The 27,351-nt window shown below is 42.9% G+C and overlaps 1 protein-coding gene across 2 annotated transcripts in view; it reads left to right on the top strand.

Annotated features, from left to right (window-relative positions):
- The window catches only part of cdh8 (cadherin 8), a 60,511-nt gene that overhangs the window by 12,030 nt on the left and 21,130 nt on the right, over positions 1-27,351 (top strand). For both annotated transcript variants that reach the window (XM_062471532.1, XM_062471533.1), the window contains exon 3: positions 13,936-14,230. In XM_062471532.1, the coding sequence (XP_062327516.1) occupies positions 13,936-14,230 (295 nt within the window). The remainder of the gene's footprint in view (positions 1-13,935; positions 14,231-27,351) is intronic.

The raw sequence follows: 27,351 nt of genomic DNA, 5'->3' as shown, positions 1-27,351 counted from the left end.
GAGGCTTTGTAGGTACATGCATCCTACCTTGTACTGGATAATAAGACTGGCTGACAACATCTGATTGTACAGTGGATAGGATAGAAGCAAAGGCAATTAACAGAGGTTATGACTACCTACAATTTCTACTGAATTATTCATCGCGGCTGCTTTTCCTTTGACTTCCTCTTGGTAATAATGTTTATCCAATCTAATCTGACACTTCTTACCGAAAATACCATTCTCAGAGAAATGCTTGAGGATGCATGTACAAATCACCACAAGGTACTTCTAAATGGATTATGTTCAACCCAACAACTCAATGATAATATTTCTTAGGTGGGAAGGGGGTGGGGGGACTTAGTGTATGTCACTCCGGATCAGGAAAGAATGGGGGTAGATCTCCATAGTTGGATTATCCTACACTACTTGCTAACATTTACAATGCAGGGGAGAAGGGATTCCATCCTTTGTTGCATCACTGGCTGTGAGGGTGTTGCATGCCAAAGGTTTTTTTTGGTGCATATGTAATAGGATCCCACTTTCTATGCACTAGCTTTGCACTTGTCGATAAGGATCACGCTCTGCAGGTTGGCCTACTGGGATTAGGGCAGAGGCGTTTGATCCGAGAAACGGAGAGAGGGGAAACTGGGTTTTGCATAAAAATCTCAACCCCACAGAATCCAATTGAGAAGGGCTGTGTCAGCTGCTTAGAGGTAGTGTCACTCTGCAGGAGTCACATGCCTCTGCAGGAGTCACTGGAGGTACAATGTGTCCTTAGGGGGCAGGAATTGTTGTTCACTATCACAATGTAGGATAGTGACAACAGCTGTATGGATCCAAAATGATGAAAACCACACAAGCACACTCACAAGCGTGTACTCCTCCCCCACACACACAAACACACACACCCCCCCCCCCCCCCCCCCCACACACACACACACACACCCACACACACACACAAAAACCCAAGCAACAGGATGGGAACGCTACAGATCCTCGGCCGATAACCGTAATGTGGCTCAAATAACACCGGCCCATCAGAGTGCGTCCGAATCTGAACGGCTCATCACACAGGAAACTAAGTTCTTTCTCCCTTATCGTCTGAACGCCGTGCCCGGCCCCAGCTGATAACAATAGCGTATCCTGGAGTGCACTGGAAGAGCAGCTCTCAGGGTCCCTCTGGTCAGAGAGACGAGCGAGCGCCCACACGGCCAACACAGAGAGCCCAGGGCCTGGGTGTGCCAGTTACTTAACATAATTGCTACTAATGACCATTAGGAGTTTGGTTTTCACCCTCGGGGGGCTACAGAAAAGGCCTTTCGTCTTATCAGCTGATTAGAGGCAAATCGAGGGGCCGGATCCTGCATGTTAAGTAAACGGGGGTCTAAAACGTGTTGGAATACCAGGGGAAGGGCTAATGATGCAGCTAGCTTAGAGTCCATTTCAGCCATAATGCTCCCCCCCCCCTTCCTCCCCCCACCTCCATCCTCCTGCACATATGGAAAGGCTTACAACTTAAATTCCCTTCACTTTTGCTTCTGAAATTACACCCCCCCCAAAAAAAAAGAATAAAAAAAAAAGATAAATGCCTCAGGCCTTTAGACCAAGACTTTCCTTCAAATTCACAGTCTGGACTTTTGTGTTACTGTTTTCTGCATCTGAAATGCTGATGGCACCAATGTTGGTTTCTATTCTCTCTGAAATAATTTGCATATGCAGATGAACAAACCGATATGGATCTCTCCCCTTCTCTCTCTCTCCAATAAACATTTTGCACAGCAAATTGCCAAGCAAGTAATTACTTATTGACAGAGGGATATTATTGAGAGAAATTTGAATATTATGAGCTGGAAACCAACAGTGTCTAAAAAAATGTTTCCCCTTTCATGGCATGGTAATGGTGAATGTAAAGAGAGCTCTGTCATTCAGCTCTGTGTTATTTCATGGAAGTTCACACGCTCCTGGTGATCACGCCAGTTAGTGCTCCCTCCACCTCCCTGTTTAGTTGCTGTGTGGGTTGGCAAGAGTGCATTTTAATGACTCACAAACCGTGCGGTGAATATGATTTGACTCCCTTTTAATGCATTTGATTTTCAAGTATAATTAAATTGTAGAGCCTAATGATATACAGCACACCCAACCAATTTTTTCTTTTTTTTTCACTGGAATTCCCAGTGGGATGTTTGTCCCAACCAAATTCTGTGTAGCAACCTACTGGGCAGCATGTCGGCGAAATAGTTGTAATTGCGACAGATTTACACCTGTTTGCAATGCCTTTGGGAATGGGTAGGGTTTTGTCCATCGTGCTAAAGGCTATTTCATTTTGGAGCCTACATAGTGTGCAATGATGGCTCTCATCCAAGGAAACTCAAACCATCCATCCCAACAGCACTGCAACCCCTTTAACCTTGAGAGTCACAAAAGTCAATAAGCAATTAATACCCCTTAACCCCGTCCCTATGCTGTATGAATGGGACACGCCAGGGTCATTCCATAATTAGGTCTATCTTATTCATAATTATCCACCGGAGAACTATTCCCTATGTCTGCAACAGCACCTAATTGCCAAAACATATTTTCTTTATGTTTGCGTCAGCTTCCATCCTGCCCTCCTTTAATATCACCTATCCCATGAGTGTGGCACCTAGAGGAGGAGGAGGAGCAGTAGAGGAGAAACCGCATGAAGCTGCATTTTCTTCCCCAGTAATCGAATAGCTCAAACAAGGTTCCATTTTTCTTCATCTCTGTGGGACCATAGGACCTATGAACAGAACTAGACACCTAAAGAAGGCACCACAGAACACAATTATGATTCCAATATAGTCTTGTAGAGAAAATGTAAACAGATAGCCAGGCAACAAAGCTGCCCACTACTGTCCCAAAAGACTGGTAATAAAGTAGAATAGATGTAATAGTCGAAGAGCCTTTTACCCCCTGTCTTTTTCTCGCCACAGAAATTGAAAACAGTGGGCCTGTTATACACTGCAGGGATGAGAACAGGGGGATACTCTCTAGATTTATGAGGGTTGGGATGACAGTTAAGGGGGGGATTTAGCTAGAGGCGTTAATGCGGTTTGTAAATGAAACCTAATGTATGAGTATTGATAAGTATAAATAGAGCTCTTTGGAGCAGGCATGCCTCCTCTCCAATACAATAACTCTATGCGTTTTGTCACAGGCTTAATTTCAGAGTGGTTAACCGCCACGCTTGCAGGGAGACAAACAATATTCTCCCTCCAGATATCTCAACAAGAGCAAATTGGTGGCAAACTTTGATTTGTGTGAGCGGGTGTTGTATATTGGCAAATGGAGAATTCTCGCAGGCAAGATATTTTTATCTCCATCCATTTTTTGGTTCTCTTTCCCTCCCCCTGAATATTCTGTTTGTTGCGTGTACTGTCTTGGGGCTGGCATTTGTTTAAAGTCTGATTTTGTTTTCCTTTATACTTCAGTTCTTATGGCCAATGCACAAAATATACACAAACACACACACACACACACACACACACACACACACAAAGGGAAGGAGGCATTAAAGTGTAATTCAAAGTTAATTTTCAACAAAGTGCAACACTTGTGTTGTGCTCTTGGCTTTTTGGAGAAAGAAACACTGACCCTGACCACGCAACTGCAAAGCCTGAGCCTAACCTAACATAAGTGACTGCACTGCATATGCATTAATAAGCATTTGTGTTTTGTGTTGGGGAAAAACAAAACGATTTATTACTAACTGAGGGAGTATCTCCTCCTTTAATCTCGGAAACTCTCTCTGCGTTTCTACTATTGTCTTTTCTCTTCAACTTGCTCCTCCCTTTTGTCTCTTTTACTTTTCTCCTCTCCGCCGTTGTGTTCCTCTCTTCCCCACCCCTGTCCTCTCCTCCACACCCCTTTTCATTTCTTTTCTTCTCCTTTCTGTGTTCCTCTCCTTTCCTGCCAGACAATATGACTGAACTGTCTCAGAGAGGAGCAGGAAGCCACTGTAGAACTAGTCATCTGTCTGTTTGACATTGACACTGTAGAAAATGTCCTCCGGCAGCAGCTTTCTCTCAGAGCTGGAGTGAGATGGTGTTAGTTGCGGCGGTGTCATGCCCTTTCTTCTGCCATCGTTTCTTTCTCCAGGTCTGCCTGTCTGCCTGGTTGTCTCCCTGTATCCAGCCTCCTTACCCTCTGTCTGTCTGTTCTTTCTTTCTTTCTTTCTTTTTTTCACTTACTCACCTGCACACTCCCTCACTCAGTCACTCACCCCCTCACTTGCTAACATCATTCTTCCTCCCCACAGTGTCTTTAAAGCAACATTAGAGCTCGCTGGTTCCCAACAGTACAACTCGACTCTTACTGGAAGTCTAGTGCACGGTGACCCAGTTGGGCGGACAGGAACTGCACTCGTAATGGTGTCTAGTTACCCTGGTCATGAACAGGCGGTGTTAAACAAGCGCTACTCAAAAGGGCCCAGGGTGTGAGTGACAGCATCAAAGCAGATGTAGTATACGGGAGGGAACGCTCCAACTTTCAGATTCCCTGCAATTAAGTGTGTGTGGAGGGAAGAAACACATGCTGTGATGATTTCTTTGGCAAGATGCAAACAACATAACCCCTTCTAGATGCGTCTGTTGAGTTTGTGTACATTCTTCCCGGGCCCCAGGAGGGCCCGGGGAGAGAATTAAAAAGGACGAGTGGGAGCTGAAGGGTGGAGCGAAAAAGGAGATGTATTTTCACACAATTATTGTTGGGGAGTCTTTTTAGCGCCAGCATTTACAGCGTCGGGCAAGTGAAGCACCTCCTCAACAAACATCTTCCTGTTATATGATTACAGGACACCTCAAACAAAGAGGATCTTGGACCAGAACTCTGGCTTGCATTCAGAAATGTATTCATATTCTCTGACACGTTTTCGGGGGGGTTATGTCCATCTACACGACATAATTGACATGCTTTTAAATGCAAAATATTTTCTTAGATAAACTGCAAAATCATCACCTCCTAACGCCTAGTGAAGAATGTATCCATCCATGTCGGTATTCCAGGTCATTAGATTGTGCCACCCTGCTTCTGTGTATGTAAGCACTTTTCGAAGCATCTGGAGTGACTAAATGGATATTGGAGGCTGTTGTTGGGGCCCAAGCAATGTTGGACAGTGGTGGAGATTGATGAGTGTTTGGGTGCTTTCCCTGTGACCCCTCCACATCTGGTGGGAACAAAGTCAGGCAGGTGTGACAGCCAGCATCCATCTCCTAGTCAGGGGTAATAGGGAGGGGGCACCCATACACGCCCAATACCCCCCTACCCCCTCACCCTCCATCCTTTCCTCCAGCACTCATCCTCCAGCACTCACACAAAAGCACACACACACAAACACATGTATGCACACACACACATGGCTAGATGCACACTGTCAATACTTGCTTGGATGGCAACCTGTGCTTGTCTTTTTGTCTGATTGTGAAAGACAAATGGCTTGTCTGAATTCCACATTTGTTTGCCTTGCACCTGGCTGGGAAAGTGGCCGCACCACGATTGCAAAACTCTTGTTGTTTAAATACACACCACCACTCTTCCCATAGCACATCTGGGCCATCTATCATTCCTGCATTTTTTGGTCAAATATTAGCATGATAAAACAGGGCCTGAATCTCATCCTCTTTTATCAGTAGCATATGACTTATTTAGTAGTATGTTCATTTGTTGCCATTTCAGAGGGAGCAGCTAAATGCAGTCATGCTGTAGTCACCAATGTACCAGAGTCAGCAGTGTGTGCTGCAGAGCCACGTTGAGCGTTGTTACTGTGGAGCCATGGGTTTCAGGGCCTCACTGGCATGGAAAATCCCCCATGAGCCTCTGCTCTGATGTAAATCACAGGTGGGGGGGGATTTGAGGCTGGCTGACTCACCGGCACTGTGCCGTGAAATCTCTATTGACACTAGCGATGGACGATCCCAGGAAAGGACAGGTGAAACAGCAGACAGGAGACACGGAACATTTCTGAAAGTCACTGTCCCTGTATCCTACTCACCTACCTGACAGATTGCTGCAGTAAGATGGTTAAAGACTACTACTGTCTCTCTCTCACACACACACACACACACACACACACACACACACACACACACTCCACCCACATCCACTCTGGCTTTCATTGTCATGTTTGCCGCATTGAGGATCCAGTTCCTTTTTTTGACACAGATGTAGCTGGTTTGCATGGTTAAAAAAAGAACTCCTAATTCACCTGCTGGTTCTTACATTTACAATACCCCAAAGGCCTAACCTGTTTTCAGACTTTCTGTTCTGTAACCTTTTAACAGACAAATATGATTACATTTTTTTTCTTATAGATTTTGATAGGAAAGATGAACCATGCGGGGTAACTTTAAAATGAGCAGATGGTAACCAGGGAAATGGGTTATAAGAAGCAATTTCCATGTTCATCGCCTCTTGTTCCTTGGGGGGAAATAAATGACTCCAACTCCGAGCATTATGAACATATTTAATTGAACTTAATATTGACTGCTGTGTTGCCCCCCAAAATAGAGCATTTTATTTGTCTTTTCAGGACCCTGTCTGTACGATAGTTGTTTGAGTTGTGCACTGAGTTACAAAAGTTCACCCATTTCACTAAAGGGTAATGTTATGTAATCCTGAGAGCTCCATACTGTATGGTGTTATTGTCTTACTGTGCTGTACTGTGTCTTAGAAGTACAACGCTAATGCACTGCGATGACTGGGCCTGGAATAAGGGGGCTTGGAGGAAAAACAGAATACCTGTGCTGTCTTCAGAAGAAAGCGAGGGTGATGACTCTCTTTTCTCCAATTCCTCCTTATTTCTGTGTTTTCAGCAGTGTAAAACACACTCACCACACACTCACACACACACACACACACACACACACACACACACACACACACTCACACACACACACACACACAGGCATGACAAACACAGCCAGCACTTCAACTTGTAGTTGCTGTCCAGCGTGAGGTGATGTGACATCTTAACACACGGCCTTGTGTAATTTTACATTCGACAAGACATCTGCGTCAACGATGCTGCCTGACTCAGGGGCCTCCTCGGCCTCCTGGCCATCTGCAGGGAGCTGCCAGGCGACGATGTGAAGAGCTGTAATTGTCACTGCTGCAGCCACATATTTTCTAATCCCAAGAAAAATGAGATTGGGCTGTTATTTGCTTGTCTAATGATACTCAGGAACACCAAATCTCTTAGTAAGGTAGAATGTGAGGAAAGACGGGAATTATGTAGCTAATGAAACACCATCCATTTGATAAATAATAAATAAAAAAATATCCAGCCTAAATGTTCAGAGAAGAGCTCAATGAAATTATTAGATATCGTCTTACAATTTCACTTTGGACATGAAAATACCCAGAATGATTGATTTAACTGTCCATAGGGCAACGGAAACACAATTGTCTAACATAGCTCACACAGAAGTTCTTTTTAGCACCAAGAACCTGTCCAACTGCGACAATTGTCTCTAAAATTGGTTCATTTGTGAGGTCTCAGGTTGAAAACAATGACTCTGACAGCTGATCAGGCACCATGGAGCACATCTGCATGAAGAATAAGCCCCAAAGAAAGAATCATGCTCTGTGTGTGTCTCCCAATTATGCTAATTTATACATTGTACTTTGCTGTAACATGGAAGCTATTTACCCGTGGAATGCTCTGCTGCTGAAATGAACCGGAGCCTCGAACACCACTCCAGCTGCAACACCCTCCCAATAATATTGATTCTTATTTTAGTTTTGGCGGACATTATCAAATGAATTTGGAATTGAACTGGTTACTATCAGACCTATTTTGAGGACAATCTGTTGCAAAAGCGACTATGCTACTGCTTATAAAATATAAAGCATGGTCCCATCATGGAAAATGTCACTTAACAGCCTTTTTAATATTGATAGTGTCCTACAATGCTTTGCATGTTTTCATTTTTGATGAGAGCAGACTGTGTCTAAACAGACACCATCTCCTTGGACCTACTCAAGCACTTTCATGTGTTCCAAACATTTAACAATATCACAATGCATGTTTTCCCAAACAGACTGTGGTAGTTAGATCCTCTCTCGTCTCATTTCTGCATTAATTCATTAAGGTACTCAATGATAATAAATAAAAAAACTACACGTTGAAATATGAATTACAAAAACCCAGGCTGTGCCATCTGGACAGAGAAAACCCTCCATCATACACAAAATCTTGTGTCAAATTAGATATGCTGCAGGTTCCATCTGCGGCTTGTGAAATCAATCTAACTATGATTTGATTAGGTCAGGAATATACAAAAGAGAGACAAACTATTGTGTTTCTTGATTATGCCTGTTGTGTTTGGCTTCTCCTCTCAGCAGGCAGGGGCATGAACAGGGCTCGCAGGTTGCCTAATCACACAGTGGAGGAGGAGGTGAAATCTCAAATCCAGGCCTCCTTCTGTACTGCACACGGCTCCCCATCTCCAAACAAATTTTCCCTGTTACGCTCCCATTTTTCTCTGCATTTTACATAATGCTGGGGTTTCTTGGCTTTGGCTCGCTGCTGGTTAAACCACTCCTCGCAGAATGCACATGCCAGGAGATAAATTGATATAATTATGGTGTCAAGAGAACAGTACAGTATTTTTTTTTCTTTGTTTTCCTATTTTCTATTTCTTTGACGAAGCAGAGTGCAGCGGTGTGCCGGCATCAATAGTAGATTGATCATGTCATATTGAGTAATTATGACATACATTACGCATGTAATAAAGAAGGGTAGTGGCTTCTGAAATCTTTAAACTGATTAAATACAATAGATGTTTGTTTTTTTAAGGCACCCAAATGACATTCCGTGTCTGAAGAGAATTCCGTTTTCTATTCATAGGGGTTTCACCAGCAGGTGTAGCATGTAGACTAATTGCAGGCTCCTTTCACACTCTCATGAGAACCAAGGGGCGGTGGTCGGTGACTGTTGTCCTACTCTTTAATACCTCTCCTTCGTACCTAGCTTTTGTGTGTGCTTCGCGAGGAATCATTAACACCAACAATATTTTTCTCATCAGTGACTACATTTAATTGCATTCGCCTCTTAAACTACAGCTATCCACTTTGTAATACTTTAAGACTTTGAATTAATCTGGAGAGGCTTTTGTTTTGAACAATAGTAAATGTGATGGCAGTGGCAGAGATAGGTCGGAGGCAGCCTACCACCACTTAAAACAACATGCACCCTTATTGACTGAGGTTTAAATCCCAAGCAACCCCTTTGCTCCTGGTCTTTCTTTCTTTTGCTTGGTAAATCCACATGACCTACTCCACCCACTCTTCATACCCTGTAGTTCTCCATGATGGAATTATAGACATTTTAGGACGGTGATTATTACACCTGTCCCCAGCGGAGTGTGACTTTGCTGAGTTTCCAGACTTTCTGTCTGATTTGATAAAATGGTGCTTTCATGAGACAGACTAGGGGGAAAATTGTTCCCAAGAATAGCTAAGTGTATCATACATCATGCATGGAGCCATCTGTTCCTTACATTCAAAATGTTATTGCAATATTTAGAATTAAATATCATTCATGTACGTGTAATTAACAAATTAAGTCACCAAAATGAGAATTAGATGGATCAACCATGACCCAGACTGCTTGATTTACTTTAAATCTATCGAAAGAAACCACTTCTAGCTTTTAGCCTAGTTCAGCGTAGCCTACTTTTGCGACATACGGTATGTCATGGCATACCCCTCTCATGTTGAACTGAGAGGTCTGAGAGCACCATCGTGGTCGATGCCTAGTTTAGGACAGATTGTAGTCAGATTTCACAGAATTAGCTTCTGTTACAATCACAGCAAGTTACAGGATGAACTGGCATCCTAGAGAGTAATAGATGTGTCCCATTACACCAACATTGACTGGCTACCTCAACATGTTATCACTCCAGTGTGTTTATATTGCAATTGCTCTGGCAGATGAGTATGTAGTTGTGCCCTGAATTAACCATTGCAGATGTATTTTAGAGATCAGAGACAACATCCCCCCCAGGGTGTGGCCTATTTGGGGTTAGAGCTTGTCATTGGTGCTCGTGAACCACGAGCAGGTCAGAGATAACATTTGAGGACTGCAGAGAGCCATCCAAATATAGATATCTTCTATAAACTCTGTAGTGTGATCTGTACTGTGATCTGAGAGGTCAGGCCATCATTGTAAATAAGAATTTGTTCTTAATGATCTTGCCTGGGTAAATAAAGGTTAAATAAAATAAAAATAAAAATCTGTAGTGTGAGCTAGGCCAAGAAAGTAATCAGTAAATGCCAATGAAAGCTACTCTGGTAAACCAGGTGAATTGGGTATTTTCCTTAGGTTCAATCAATTGTATTTCCTAAAGCACTTTATCTGGTTAGTTGTTTTTCTCATCGCCTTCTGTTGGCTGGGTTTCCCAGACCAGTGTCAAACCATATTCAGTGTATTGCTGCCTCCTTGTTTAAAAAAATATATTGTTCGTCCAGTGCATCCAGCTGCTGTTTGCTGTTGAGCTCCATTTTTGTTTGTCTTGTGACTCAAAAAGTCTTGAGTTTTGTGCTTGTTTTCACGCTGTCTCTGTCCATTCAGTGTTCACTCCACTCTGTTGGCAAGAAGGTAAATGTGAGAAACTCTGAAGGTAAGATTTGTGAAATATTGTTGTGTCCAAGTAGCTTTCACAGACTCAAAAAATGAAACCACTTCCTTGGAAAATAACTGAAGCAGATATGTTTGATACAGTTTAAACTGCAGATACAGTTTATTTGTGATTACATGTATTCATTGTTTTCAATGCACACATGTATTTAACAAATATGGATGGTGTTAAGTACATGCTCCTGGTTGAGAGCAGAAGGACAAGGCCCAAAGTCTTCCATGGGGATTAATTTAGAATACTGTCACCAGGTTAAGGTTTTTCCCCACAGACACACACATCTGCATGTGTGAGAATCCTGGGCTCTAATAGGGCCTGTCTGTTTGACAGAACTTCCAGGGGTGCGGTGTGCTAGGTGGAAACTCTCTGACTCCAACCCTGGGCTAATTGAACCCTGAGATGGGATTCAGATGAGAAACTACTCCAGCATGGCAGACACCAGATGACACCTTGCCTCACGCCGTGACAGGGCCTCTCTCTCTCTCCTCTCTCTCTCTCTCTCTCTCTCTCTCTCTCTCTCTCTCTCTCTCTCTCTCTCTCTCTCTCTCTCTCTCTCTCTCTCTCTCTCTCGCTCTCTCCTCTCTCACTCTCTCTATCTCTCTCGCTCTCTCACTCTCTCTCTCTCTGTCTGACTCTCTCCCCCTTCACTCATGCTTTCTTCAGATAGGAGGAGCACATGCCCTATCTTGTGCTTGCCCTGACAAGGAGTAGAATCATTAATTCTCCGTGTAGAGCTTAACGCTACACTTGAGTGTGGAGCCTGCAGCCAGGGGAGGGGGTGGTGGTGCTGGTAGTGCTGCTGGGTGGGGGGGACACTGCTCATTAGGACACACTGATTGTTCCAGCGATTGCTGTAAAAGCACATCTCAGGCAGCGAGTGACATATTTCCTCTGGGGCGGCCTGACAGTAAGAGCAAGGCTGCACGGAGGTGATTGGAGCACTGTAATCGTCAGGAGGCAAGGTTCAGGAAATGTACATCAATGATCTGCTGCAGAAAGAAAGATAGCTATAGGGGTTGTGTGATGAAGGGCGTCATGGTTAGATGTTTAATTGACATGTGGAGCTGTTTTGTTTCTTTTAAAGATATACTAGTGCGGGACTACATCTCATCATTCCATTGTGTTCCTTCTGCACAGCTGTCATATTAATATATGGTCAGTATCCTATAGGTGATTTGTTCTTGCTTTGACAGACATCATACCCATGTGTAAAAAAAATAAAAATAATTTTTGATGAGGCTACAGCTTCAAGCATTCACACATGGTTATGTTTACAGTACTGGAGGATGTTGTTATAGGAGAGTTTGTTCCTCCAGTTACCCTAGCAACATGGATAATGAGCAATAGGTGGTGGTCACTGCCCCCAAACTACACTACACTTCACTTCTTCTGCATGGATGAGTAAAGATCACTCCACACATCTGACATTTAGCATCCTTTCAGAGACAAGATAGGGATCAGAGTGACATTTTGTAATGATGACTACTTGAACATTTGTATCTAGTCTAAAATCTGTTGTATTCCCAGTTCACCTTGCTCTATATGTGCCTCGAAATCTCCACCTCTATATTTCTTTCCCTCTATATTTTCTTTTAATATTTTTCTCTTTCTTTTTTCCAATCTCTCTCTCTACTTCTCACTTGTACACACACAATCACTCTCATCCACGGACACACACGCAAACTCTCTTCCTATTCCACACAAACACACACAGAAAAATGACAGACCATCATCAATTTGGGCTCATTTAAAGGGTTTCTCAGTGTGCAGGATGTTGTGAGGCGTTTGTGTTAATGAGCTACATCTTTCATGTGAAATGATGGCACAATTAGGAAAACAAAAGTGCAAGGTGTGACAATTTAAGCGAATGTGCTTTGTCAGTGTCTATGAACAACACCTCAGAGACAGCATATGCATAAAAGCAGGCTTATAAAACAATCGCCAAGGCTTTAGAGGTCGGGATTTTCGTACACACATTTTACCTTGTTATTCTGTCCCCAAACACAGTCTCAGGAGAATGCCTCTGGAAAATTCTATTGAAGGAAATGGAATTGAAGCTGCTGAATAGGGATGTTCCAGTATATGTTTGAGTGTGTGCATGTGATAAAGAGAGTGAGACAAAGATGGAAAGATCTTAATGAAAGCAAAAAAATACTCATTGTTAAGAGCTCTACTTCCAGCTGTGTTTTTACACTAATGGCAACTTTGTCACATTTCCAAATGTTCTACTTTACTCTCTCTTCCTTTCCCATTCTGCAACACCCAATCCCCTACCTTGGGGATCAAGAAACTAGGGATAGAATAACTTATGCACTTCCTGTATTAACTGTATTTAGAAAATAAATGTGCTCTTCCACCTTTGAAATCTCTCTCTCTTTCTGTCTTTCTTCCTGTCTAGCTCTTTCTTGTTCTTTCTGAGCTTTTCTCTTTGTATCTCTCTCTCTCCCTACCTCTCTATCTCTCTCTCTCTCTCTCTCTATATATATATATATATATATATATATATATATAAGTTTCAGTCTTCCAAACATGCACTTGCATCCTGTCACACCAAAATAGGTTCACACCATTATCAAGGGAAACGTCAAGTTACAAGCATACCATATTGTGAGTTAAGAATAAAAAAGTAAAAACAGGTTTAAACAGAATCAATTCACCTTTTAGCATACGCAGCTATTCTTTTCTTTTTTTACATTCATACCTGTTTGGAAAGAGATGAAGACGCACAGAATATGACCCACTTATAAAAGCAGTTGTCCATGTTTCCTTTGTTCTCTGCGGGCTTCATTTTTTAAAAGTGTGCTTGGAAAACGTTTGTTCCTTGAGGCTTGTTACAGCAGTCACAGCTAAGTGCTAATGTACATCATGGAATACTAAGAAGCCGTTTTGAAGTTGTATGACAACCTTCTACTAAACAGGTAAATCACAAACAGCAGTTTGTGTATCTGGGATTGAAATTCAATAAGTAGCTGTTCCAGTTGTTCACCACCCTCAGCAGTATCTAAAGTGAAACCACACATTTTACTACGGTAGTATTAAACACAAAGTATGCTGTATATCTTGTGGGGAGTTATGGTGTGTGAAAAGCCTCAGATGAAATTCAGATCACCACCACAACCATGACTCAACGTACGCAGACACTGTTTGAATAGTTTGAATTCACCAAATTCTAAATTACCCTCCATAGTCCTTGTTTCTGCGTTGACAGTGTTAGGGTTGTGGTGGTCTTACCGATTCTCCCGCAGAAGAGCCACACCAGAGCCACACCCTAAACTCCACCTCTCCCTGTCGTTTACAGCTCCACACGGATCTGGATGTCGGTGGCAAGAGCATAAAGTACGTCCTCGCAGGCGAGGGGGCGGGCACCATCTTCGCCATCAACGAGATGACAGGCGACATCCACGCCATGAAGAGGCTGGACCGCGAGGAGAAGGCCGAGTATACTCTCACGGCGCAGGTCATCAACGCTGAAACGGACCAACCCCTGGAGCCACCTTCTGAGTTCATTATCAAGGTTCAGGATATCAATGACAACCCGCCACAGTTCATTGAAGGGCCCTACAGGGCCTCAGTCCCGGAGATGTCAGCAGTTGGTAAGTAGAATAACAACCTTAGCTTTTTATTCACTGCCTGCAGACAATGTTTTCTAAGTTACCTGAGTTTACTATTCAAGTCATGAAGTGTAAACACAATTTAGTCTAGTTTACACTAGTAATAAGAATGTGTGCAACCTTTGTGGTTTGCATTTTGTCCCTACTGTATGTGTTAGCCAAAGATAACTGCTGCAGAGAAAATCGCAAATACATGTAGAGTGAAATCAGCAACAATATGGAATGAAACAACTACAAATGTTCATAGCATACTAAGAGTATGGTAATATATTCAAGAATTCATAAACATGGCCCACTGTTTGATCCTATGTTTCAAAAGCAGCTTGCACACATAGGAACGCACACACACACACACACGCACACACACACACACACTGTACCACACTCAGAAACAAATGAAGTAGTTTGTTTTCAAGGGTTCCCTATACTGACTTTGGCACTGTGGGAGTCTTGTAGAGAGGGTCCACTACTAAAACAGCTAGATTGAGAGCAATGCATCCTTTCACTGCTCTGCCATTCTGACTAGAGAAAGAAGTCTGCTTCTGTTTGACGTTGCTTGTTACAGCAATTATCATGATAGGCTGTATTTGGTATCCTCATCAAATTGAAAAGTTGAGATATGATTACGTAAACAAGACAGTTCTCCACTTACAAATTAAGAAAAAGGCCTGTGCCATGGGGAAAAAAGTGTACTATGCAAATACAATTGTAGGTGTTATACACTGCTTTGAAGAGATTGCTACACTTTTTATTGGGACATGATTTATAGGAGCAACAACAAAGGTTAGTTTCTTTTTTTGCTAGTGGCCTAGCCTGAAGTTGTCATACTCATAGTCAGAATATGAGTCTGATACCGCTCCGTTGGGCTGTGAGTATGGGCGTGTTTCAACCGAACCCGGAAAAAAATGCCTCTTCACTCAATTGGATAGACCTACAACCAATCAGAGCAACGTAGTATGTTGTTGAACGCAAATTCAACCCAAGCGCTGCTTGGTGATGTGGTTGATTACGTTACTGTTGATCATCTGTCCATCATCGTATAAAGCCCGCCCTGACAATTTGATTGGTCCGAACAGCTCTTGTTCTCCAACCGAACAACCCCAGACCCAACTTCCCGACCACATTTTTTTGTTGGCGGGCTAAGTTTGGCTGGCACCCAGGCTACTGGTGGCCCTAACCTTCACATAAACCAGAACTGTAAACATTCAATGGAATGGCTTAACTGAAACCTCACCACTTTTATGCAGGAATGATGGCATTTTTAAATGCACCATCGTGGATGGTGGTTTGTTAGCGTGATGAGTGATCTTCCTTATACCTTGTGATTTTTTCCTACTGTTATTTATATGAACAAACTAGCTGTAACTGCTGTGTTTTCTTGTGCTGTTTTGGCTCTGAGCTTTAGTACTTCTGTTTCTCTGAGGGATTTAAGGGCATGGAGGGGGGTAGCTAGCATGAGGGTAGGGAGAAAAGTTGCTTGATGGAGTCATGTGATTTGCCTTAGGGAAATGCATAACATAAAAGATGGAAGTCAGTCTCTTTGTTGATTGTTGTTCCATTTTTGTCACAACTGATTAATTAAACATTCACAACACTTTCTGTTGTTTGTTTGAAAGGCTTTTTCCATATTTTTTTCATCTAGTTAAGTTTTTATGCGTTGTGGCATTAACTGAAGGAATCAAAAGCTTCGGACAAACAAACAATAAGTCTTTCTTCTCAGTTGTTCTTCTTAGATTCATAAATCACAGTATTTTACAATAAAGTTTTGTTTCTATCACAGCTAAATTAGATTTTATATAGAACTCACTGATAGTTTGCTCTCATTTTGTTGTGCTTTGAAATTCCAATAAAGTCAGTCGTGAAAAAATAAAAACAATAGTGTCTGGGATATGAATTTTTGACAATAACAGGGAACTGAAAAGTATTAAAAAAGGTGAACTCAAAAATGCAACGGTTTGTTGTGCATTATGAGAAAGGGGAGATCAAGGTTGGACTCGAGAATGGCTACTGTGTGTGTGTGTGTGTGTATGTTTGTGTGTGCTTGTCGGTTTCAGTCCTAGACTAACCCACCCACATAACATATGTAATATCCTCTAACCACAGTGTGTACTCTGGGAGGCCATCAGTTGAATCATGTCTGATAATACATGGTCAGACCCACCACCTCCACACAGTCACTATATCACCATGACCAGAGATGGAGACCTCCAACTCCCAACCCTCCGAACGTTAAATGTCACCACCACCCTGGAAAGTACTTACCACAGCCAGGAAATATATGTGACATGGGTGGATAAGGTCTCAGTGTTTCCTGTGAGAAGGTGAACCCCGAGGTTAATAGGATGTGAAGGAGAAGAGGGCCTTTGTTCTTGCCAGAGGTGACCTGGAGAAGACACACCATAAGAGGGGTTTCTCTGATCTGTTCTCTCTCCGGAACAATCTGTAGTAACCGCGGCATCTTCTCTCCTCAACCACTTAAAAATGCAACCATGGTTTGGGATTGATAAATAATGAAGTAATGTGCTTTGAACAAACAGATCATTCTCATGTTTTCACTCGGATGATAGCAGGGTGTGACGCCAAGGAAGGAGTTTCTATGCCCATCACATATGGCTCAAAATTGTCTCAAGGGGATAATAGGGTGTGTCGGCTAATACATCTCAGATCTTCCCATCAGACGTGCAGAGTGCAGCCACATTAACTATAGAACCAGAACCTAGAGTCTAATATCCCGTCAAAGCTTTTACAGTTCTACATTATCCAGCGTTAATTTTTAATACACTGTACTCATCGGTTCATTTCTTTCATACCGAGAACCGCGGAAATCTGAGTCTATATTTATGAGATAATTATATTGAAATTCCACTTCAATTAATGTTGAGTTTGTTACTTATTTGTGTAGGTCCATCCGTGAGGCTAATTATGAAACATTTGCAAGGATTGAATAAATCTCATTGGATTAGCAGATCCATTTTCCTATTAATGGGGTCCGCAACTCTAAGGCCGAGACAAGCAAACATGTTCCCCTCCAAGGTCTTCCAACCATATGCTGGAATGATGAGCCACTCTGAGCCTTCTGGAGCAGACAAGAAGGTTGTGATGTAGTTGAAATTACAGAGTCTGCTTGAAGTGACGATTCAGGTAATTAGAATGAGGTCATCCGACCCTCCTCCCAGCCAGAGAAAGGGGGTGTGAGTGACAATAATTGCTACACAGCCAAATAAACATGGAAAGTTGTTTTGCTGTCTCCAACTCGGGCTAGAGGCCTCAGGAGTGCTGCCTATGCCTGTGCTTCATTATCAAGGCGATTAATAAGCCAGTGGAGAAGCAGATGGCATGTCTCCCCTCATGGCCGACTCAGCCCCCTGCAAAATGAATCTGTGTACGGCAGCAAGCGGGCCCAGGAACGTGTCAGGATCCGCTAAATTGGAGTGCAGACATAAAATTGAAGTGACGTTAATAGATTACCTGGAGTTGATTTGCATTTGGAGAGTTATTATGGGCGCGGTAACAGGCTAACAGCCGCCACTGCTACATAGGCCTAATGATGTTTCTGATTATACTTTCATCACTGATGCCAGCTCCCAAAATAAGAAAAGACTTGTCATCATGAATTTTGACGATGAATGAGCTGACTTGATCAAGGAGGGACGTATGCTAATGAGACAACCGAGACTTCTATTGGTCGGATTGTCATCTACTCCCACGTGAATCCGAACGCTCGTTTTGATCCCAGATGATTCAATGCTAACACAACTTCATAAATGATACATACACAACACACAGCATAACAACTTTCCTATCAAAGCTTATGCGGGGGGGAAAAAAACATCAATTGCGAGTGAGGAAGTCAAACTGACACAGGTGAAAGAATATTCTGTGGCACATTAGTCATTCGTTGAAAGCTAAGACTGCTGCCTATCCCTCATGCCCTCTCAGTACATCACACTTGTTCAGATCAATAACAGGACAGCTGTGCCATTTTGGAAACATTTCACGCTTCATTTGGAGCAGATGTGCAATAAACTTCCCTTTCTTTATATTATACGAAAAATAATAAGTATCTGTTACATAACACTGATCTTCTTGTAAATCCAGAAATAAGCCTGCTCTTTGATGGACAGATGAAGTTTAATATGAAGAGGTTTATTAGAGAGGTCATGCCCCCACAATTAAGAGAGGAACATATTCAGACCAAGGTTTAACCTTAATCCAGTCTCTCTTTGTTGAGCTTTGGTAGTTGGAGGAAGATAGATAGATAAAGAGAGAGCAAGAGATAGAAAGAGTATGTGTGTGTGTGTGAATGCGTGTGTGCGTGCGTGTATGAGTGTGTGTGTTTGTGTCTCCTCTGGTCCTGGGTTCAGGTCTCCAGAACAGGCAGATGGACCAAGAGGCAGGGGGCTCCAGGCCTTTAACACAATGTGCAGCTGGGACAGAGCAGGGCCACATCTGAGGTCCAGGCACTGAGCCTGCCTGGGCCAGCTTGGAATTGGCTAGGCTGGGCTGGGGTTGACCCAGGGCCTCAGCTGGAGCAGGGGGTCTGAGCAATGAACCAGGCCAATGTAGCCATTCTTCCAGGCCAGCCAGGCCATTCTGGAGTGTTAAATAGGGACAGGAAAGGACAGGCTGGGTGGACAAGCTGGGCCTTTCTGTAAATAACCTGCCCAGTATCTATTGGTTGCTTCACTTAATGGGGTGTTTGTTTGTGTGTGTTACGTGTGAATATGTTTGTGTGAGTGTGTATACGCATGGGCTGCATCAATACCTCTGGCTATTTTATGTCCCCACCCCCCCCCTATAAGGTCTACCATACTATGTTAGTGCTGCTATCAATCAGTTACCTGACACCCTATATCAGCTCCATCCACCTTATACACACACATGTATACATACACACGCACACAAACATTACTTATTCATCCAGTGTTATTTATTATCCAATGTACCTTGAATTATGCATGTAATATGATCAGTCTCTGGTTCAAAGAAACCAATGAAAGCCTCCTCAATGCCTCCTGAGCCATTTGTTCTTTGTAGCAAATGTAGACAGCCATTCACAGGCATACACCCCTGTGGCACACACACACACCAACGCACACAAACACACATGCACGTCAGATGTCCCACACCTGCTTTAGCTCTGCATTAACACACCCCTAGCCTGCAGTTGTAAATATGCTATTGGTTGGGTGTAATTTGTCCCACTGCTTAGGGTAGCTGAGTCCTATTTCTTTGCTCCCTTCCTCTCCCGCTTTCTCTTTCTTAAGCTCTATCTCTCTCTCTCTCCAGCTGAGTCATATTTCTTTGTCTTCTCTCTCTCTCTCTCTCTCTCTCTCTCTCTCTCTCTCTCTCTCTCTCTCTCTCTCTCTCTCTCTCTCTCTCTCTCTCTCTCTCTCTCTCTCTCTCTCTCTCTCTCTCTCTCTCTCTCTCTCTCTCATTCTCTCTCTTCCTGTCTTTATCCCTCTTGCTTTCTATTTCTCTGTAATACCCCACCCTGGTCTTCCCCAGAGGGAGAACAAAAACTACAGGCTCCAGGTAATGAGGCCCTTCAATGTGTTCTGCATAAGATTGCCTCTCTGCCTCTCTCTCTCTCTCTGCCTCTCTTTCTTTCTCTCTTTCTCTGTCTCTCTCTGTCTACCTGAGTGCTTCCTCTGTGGATGAATCGTAATACGGTGAAACAGCTGAATGAGACAAGGGACAAAAAACATGAGCGTCCACTGCTTTTCACGGCTCACCCCTTTCATGGAGAACGTCAAGGAGGGATAGAAAGCAGAAGGGATGAAAGGGAAGTTAACATATTAGTTGAAGTGTGTTTTGGAGATGGTTGTGTAAAAACCCTAGCTTGTTGCAAATGGGGCTATCGCATAATTCTGTCGGAGGGGCTGACCTTCTGTAACATGGTAATCAGTGTGAGACACTTGCATAATCCTCATTGTCACCCTAATGTACTTGTATGTCTGCATCCCAAAGAATGTCAATTAAATCCTGTTTGCCTTTTTACAGTTCTGTTGTTTACCATCCAGTCCTGAACCAAGTGATGGTTCTATCCTTTTTGTATTTCGCTTTCAATAAGCCTGCATGCTGTACCTTTTGTTTGTTCCGATTAATGATATTGGACATTCTCAATGTGCCATGCCTTGAGCTGCAAGTTTGAGTCTACAAGCTTGCGACTCTGCTGAGCCACATCCCTTCTTGAGAGCTGGCTATTACTGTTGAGGGTGCTGGGTAGCACCAGCTTAGCCTACTCTATCAGGCTTATTATGAATTAAATGAGGTGAGAAGGGAAGTCTAGAATGTGTGTGTGGTGAGTGGGAGGTCGTCTCTGGATCATCACCACCACCATCACACCGCCAGGCGGGGGAGTGTTCCGAGAATGCTGAAGTGTTCTAATTCTCACCCCAGACTTGGCAAACGCTTATTCATATCTGTCTGGATGCCAGAATGCTTTCTCACTGAAATCTTTCAGTCAGTTCGGAATCTAGCCCCGCTGATTAATTATGCAGGAGAGGAGCTGTGGATATTGAATGCCGTGTTGTAGGGTTTTCTCTCTCTCGCTCTATGTCTACCTAGCCAACCCTTTAGCATTGTTTGACTCGATTTCCCATGTGTTTCTCTTGCTTTCTCTTTCACCCCACAAACATTGACTTCAATGTGGAATATCTGTTTGTGTGTGTGTGTGTGCAGAGGACTCGTTCATGCGCCTCCTCATCCTGGGCCAGATGTTGAGCAGTACTCAGCAGTGAGACAGTGAGATCAGGATCACATGCCTTGCCACTGCCCCCATCTCTGAATTTGTAATTGTCTGATGTAGCAACCACAGTTGTTTTGTCCCCACAGACAGCCAAGCCTCTATCTCAAACTTAAATATTGCTGACCACATCCCACGGAATTCCATACCATTTACCATGTTTTGAACAATGTCTGTTCTCAAAAAAGGCCAATGAACCGAATCAGCATGGTGTCGAATTCTCAGTGTGTAGGATGACCAGTGAGGGAACGCGAAACAACTCAGTTATCTCAGCGAGTGACTAGCACTTGAGTAAACACAGAAATCCAGACTTTTTGGGGGTTTGTTTGTTCGTGTTGTGTGAGCATGGCACGCCAGCCAGGGGCAAGAGGGGAAGATTCATGTGGCGATGCTGGTGGCGGGGAATTGGACACAGCTACATAAATGGGAGGGAAAGCCATTCATCAACAGTGGCAGAGACCGGAGCTGAGAGGCTCATCCAATCACCAGAGCTGGAATAAAGGGGAGAGGTATAAAAGTCCGCTCAGCAAGGTCGTTTGAAAAAGAAACCGATAAGAAGACAGAATCAAGTGGTAAATCTTTGCAATGAGAAGCCCTCTCTTGTCATCCTCGTAGATGCCTAGTCCATTAGCACAAAGCCTGGACTCTGCTGCTGCTTAGGATTGAACAAAACCATCAACCTGGGCCTGGTTAAATAACGATCGCCGTCGCATACTCAGTATCCTACAGTATGCTAAATTGTTTTTGGTTTTCTCAAACCAAGAATGCATTACTGACACTACAGTATTACTGAATCATGTAATGCTTGACGGGCAGAGATTTCCCAAACAGACTTCATAAGTATTCATTTGTAATGTAGCAATACTAAGATGAAATGCAGGAACTGTTTGATGTTGGTCCCCTGCAGAAGCAGGAACTCAGGTAGCTCAACATGCCAGACTGTTGTTACTGTAGTTAAACAGAACCTTGATGCTCACCATAGGGTTGCCTCCGAGGTCAGGCCTCAAAGTCACCCACACAGGTATTTGTTTCCGGCTGTCTTTTCTCCGGCTGTTTTGGTATCTATAAAGGCTTTCTTTCTGCAGCTGCAGCACAGTGCCTTATTCCTGTTTCACTGTTAGTGAAATATTGGCAGCAACATTGCCCCGAGCATGCTAGTATGGATTGAATCAGTCTGTGGTTTCTCCACAGTCACTGAGCGGTGTCCATACACCGTAGTCAGTCACTCTGGTTGCAGCCAGTCAGTGAGCAGAGGTTCAGTGTGTCATATCAGGGGCTTCAGGGTAATTGGGTGAATGTGCTCGGAGGCACACTGCCGAGATGACCCTTTATCCTTCCACCTCACTTCAGAGAGTAGAAACAAAGCTGGAGATTACTCACATTTTAAAATCACTCTCCAATTGCTCTTCTCTTCTTGGGATCCAACTAATGTGATCAGAGACTGTATTTGTGTGTGCGAGTGCTGTGTTCGTGTCAGAGAGAGAGAGAGACAGTTAAAGAGAGAGAAAAAGAAAGAGAGAGACAAAGACAGAGAACGTTCTCCAATGTGTGTCTGATGTGTGTGCGTGCATGTGCATGTGCATGGACATTATATGCAAGGCTATGTCTGCTCTGTATGTCAGAGAGACAGTTTATGTGCGTGCAGGCTTCTGTGTGTTCCGAATGATGGATTACTTGTCAGACAGTTCTAGGAGAACTCTCTGTGGCTGACTGATACATTAAGTCACCAGTCACATAACTCCTGCGAATTTACTCTTACCTTTCAGATTCCTCTGGTATTTAATTTAACCCTTCTGATGCCACAAGATCAGCCTGGCTTCACTACTGTTATGAAAGGTGTGTCCTTTGCTCTGGAACTACTAAACAGTGTCTATCAGCACTGCATATTTTCCCAATACAGAAGGCCAATTTGTAACTTGTATTACAGGTATTATATGGGACATTTTCAAGGCTATATTGGCATATAATCGGTATGTCAAAAAGAGATTTGCATGGATTATAACAAGTGTGTTACATGGAACAAGATGTGGGGAAGCTTGTGAATACAGGTTAGGTTAAAAACCTCAAGCAAATGCATTCTGACAACCCCCCCAAAAAATATTTTGCAAATGCAACAACCAGGTTAATTACATGTGATGAAGATGTTAGTTTTAATATACTCTGTCATTACTTGTTATTAGAAGTGCCATGGGAGAAATTAAACATGTGAAGTGGCCCATCTTTCTCCTCAACTTCCTTCTCTGAACTCTATCTGCATGTTGCACACATCTTGAAAGAACTAATTAAAGTGAATCAATGACACAACACTTTAAAATGGCAGCATATGTCAGAGCCATCAACGGTGAACAAAGGACACTCTTAATTGTTTTGTTCCTGTGGTTCCTGTAAATGGCTTGTCAAGGCCCCACACTCTCCGCCTGCTACTTATGTAAGGCTTGCTTGTCATCACACACACACACACGCACACACACACACACATACACAGACTCCCTGGTTTCTCAGTGAAGGCTTCCACTCTGTGTTCTAAAAGACTATTAATTGTACGACAACAACGACAATGTAAGAACTTAAGTGTGACGGTCCCTTACTCTTCACCAGGCTGACGTCCCTTATCCATCACTGACTCAGGGGAGCAATTTTTTGCGATGCTGACAACCATATCTTATCTTCAAGATTTTTTTCCCCTGCTGTTATTCATCTACAGTCCTTTACAGTATGCCCATAACATTAAAAAATGTTGAGCTCGTAAACACATGGATTTTGATCTTGTCAGGTGTTTTTCATTATGCATCATCTCTCTCACTCATCTGTGTTTAGTATACCTACTGTATAACCGAGTGTGTATTAGCTGAGCTAGAGAAAGAGCGATGTGCCGAAGGAGAAAATTCATATTTTTTTCAGCAGGCTCATCCAAATTTATATTCAATGTTTTAAATGAAATGTTCATGACACAGAATAAAAAGTGAGAGCAAGGTAACCCTCGTTTTCAAGTCCAGAAATGTTAATCATTTTGTATACGAATGGATATGTTGGTCAAATTTCTCTTCCCAGAGCCACAAATGAAGTTCACACCTTTCCTTTTCATACTGTTGGTTTGAATTTTTACACAAAACACCTCAATTGTAAAGCTGTCTGTAGCATCATTAAAGTTGTTTTGATGTCGTAATCACCTTCAGAACACAGATGCCTCTAGCTCTTTCGACACTGTTCATCACATTTGTACTTCAGAAGCTCAGGCCAGCCTATTTTACTAAACAACAGTCAAGGCAGCACCAAATGTTTTTCAATGTTTTTTATCTTATTTTCCAGTCTGTGGATTTCTATCAGATGGGCTGTCCAGCTACAGCCATAGAATAACAAACCAGACATGCCATCACTCTTTCACTCAGATCATGAGCTATTATCCAATCTTTCCACAGCCAGGGAAGCTAGCAACACTAGTGTCTATGTGATGATAATCAATACATAATCATTCTCCTGTCAAAAGCGTAATGTTACTCACCACCCGGTCAGCCATTTTAGAGGCTGGCACCCGTCGAGTCTGACCTAGAAAGCTGAGAAGAGCATTGACTGGCCAAACTCTCATATAAACAATCGATGGTACTGAAAACACATTGCAGTATTCAATATGTCCTCTCTCTCCATTAGCTTATTTAGTGTCTGATCCACGAATAAGGTAGGGGAACCAAAAACGAAATGATTAACCCCCCCCCACACACACACACACACACACACACACACACACACTTTATGTATGTAATAATACACTTTGCTGAAAGGTTTGAATCAGGTGGATTCTCTCAGCCCTCCATAGCAGATCCTTTGGAGACCCTGGCTTCATGCACGTAGAAATATTAACAGACAATTGAATGGGCTTGAAATGTGCAGCACACTTGGTCCATGCAGTAAACCTGAAACAAAAACATGGATTTGTTTTTTCTCTTTTCATGCAGAAGCAGATCTCTCTTTGTCCCCCACAGTGCACACACAGTCAGATGGAAACAGTGTTGTTTTACCCCAGTAGTATACAGCAGGGTACTGCTAGCCCCATGCTTTCGTTGTAGCTAGAACAGCCATGTTCTCTCCCTATGACTGAATGGGATCTATGCCTCAGTCACTCTATACATATGCATGGGCACCTCGGCACCCCACCTCCTGTCAGTGGACAGCTAGCCAGCCTGACTGCCAGCCAGGTGGGTGTGTAGCATATCTGAGGCCTTATTCATGTCTCCACAATTCTCTGAGAGCCAAACAGAAAACTGGGGAATGTGATTCAACTGTGTCATAAAGGCCAGCGTCTTTCTATATTGGGAAAATACACAGATGTAATAACACTGCACTCAGACAGGCTTTGTTAGTTGGTTTACTTTACCTCCATAGTCACTCAGCTGTTATCCGCAGCTAAAAGCTTGTCCTGTTTGCATCATCAAGTAAATACCACGTAGATTCTAGCAGGCATTGTCAAATAAAGTGCAAAAAAAACGCTCTGCCTTCTCTGCAAATGCACCACCTCTGACATCCGAGAGCCTCTCAATTCATCCCCTCTCCAGTTTTCATGGAAGATTCCTATTGATTTTCTATCAACCAGGCAGTGTACACTGTAAATGGGAAGTCTACCCCAAGCAATTTTTTTAAGCTGATGAAATAGAGGGCTATAACCTTACGTCTTTATCCTACCCTAAGCCCACAGAGAAACAGGCCCCCATAACATTAAGATCACTGAACTGTCATTACCTAATTGCCTGATAACAATATCCTGTGGGTAAAACTTCTGTGCAAATGATGGCTGTGGCCGTGAATCCCTGGTACTCCAGCATGTGATTAATGAGATTACCAAGCGTACAAAAACATAAACATCCCCTTGCTGTATTTCCATTAATAAGGTTGTTACTGTACTGTAAGATCACACACACTAGAATTTAAATACATGGTGTAGCAATTAAGAGTCTCAAAGGTGTTTGCATGTGAGAGGGCGTTTCAGAAAGAGTAAAGGGTCAAACAGTCTTGAGAAAATTCTCGACAGGAGTATCATGGTAGTCTGGAGGAATGAAGAAAGAGAGCAGAGAGGAAACAGACTGGGAGTAGAGGCCACGTTTGAAAGTACTGCGGGGGAGGCGTATGTGTCTGCTAGCATGAAGTGTTACCGCCACACCACACTTTCACACATAACCCTACTGCTGGATGGCGCGACCGTCACATTAGTAACATTTCAGCACTGTCATGGCACACATCAATTGATTTCGGCTTTTAACCATCTGGTAGAAGGTTTGTCACACACTCAAATCAGCTTCTGCTTTCATTCTTTAAAAGCGATTGTGCTCTTTCATCTGCTGGAGTTTATAGGTGTTTCACCATTGTGATTGCACCCGTGCTACAGGCGTCAAATAAAACCAGAGACAATATTCTCACAATTGAGTTTCCTCGACCATCCCAAGGCCCAGAGGTGCAGCCGACTCGACAGTCAAGAGTGTTCCTGGATTCTCTCCACAATATTGAGGAAGGACAAGCTAATCTGTACTGATTTGAAACAGTGCCAAACAGAAGCTTATCGAATCCTTCATTTTTTTTATTGGAGGAGCAGAGAAGAGTTTGCCCCTCTGTGAAGGAAGAGGAAGAGGGAGCTATTTCACACTTCACCGCTTCCACTGTTTTTCTATGAGGAGTTTCTTCTTCAGCTTCATCCATTCATATGCATTGTAACCCATTTTCTACTCAGTATTTGCACCAGACACACCATTGACGTTGTAAAATAACTGTACGAGGTGTCTTTTATAATTCTCAATATGTTTAATGTTATTTTCTTCTTTTGCAATGTTTACACAGTTAACTTTTTTAGGCAGACAAACTCGCAATCTTTGAAAAATGGAGTGCAATTTTCTATTTTCATTATATTTGAAACTGATAAATACCTGTGACACAAAGGATTTAATTTACGTTCAGACAATTTGTCATGACTAGAGTAATTTGGATTATTGCACACATCATTGGCAAACAGTTCCTATAATTATGTTTCGTTACGTTCACACACACACAGTTGTGTTTGCTTTATTTGATTAACATGTTAATTACATTTCCGTAAAATCTTGTGTACACTTCAAATCTTCAAAAGGTCTTAGAATGGGGCTCTATGCGAGGGATTACATAACTTTATGTTGAGGTAAGCTTCTTTGTTAGTTTTCCAGGCAGTCAGTCACCATCTTGTCAGGGAAACCCCAAAAATTGATGTTAGAAAAAGATAGGGTCCTTGCAGTTATTCTCGGCAATGAAAACATGACCATGAACCTAAGAAACAGTTAAACTTATGGTGGGAAATTTAAGAGGTGCTCCCTGGCAACAACAAGGGTCATCACAAGCC

Source organism: Osmerus eperlanus, chromosome 10 (assembly GCF_963692335.1).
Source record: "Osmerus eperlanus chromosome 10, fOsmEpe2.1, whole genome shotgun sequence".
Taxonomy (NCBI): domain Eukaryota; kingdom Metazoa; phylum Chordata; class Actinopteri; order Osmeriformes; family Osmeridae; genus Osmerus; species Osmerus eperlanus.
This window is presented reverse-complemented; position numbering and strand designations above follow the sequence as displayed.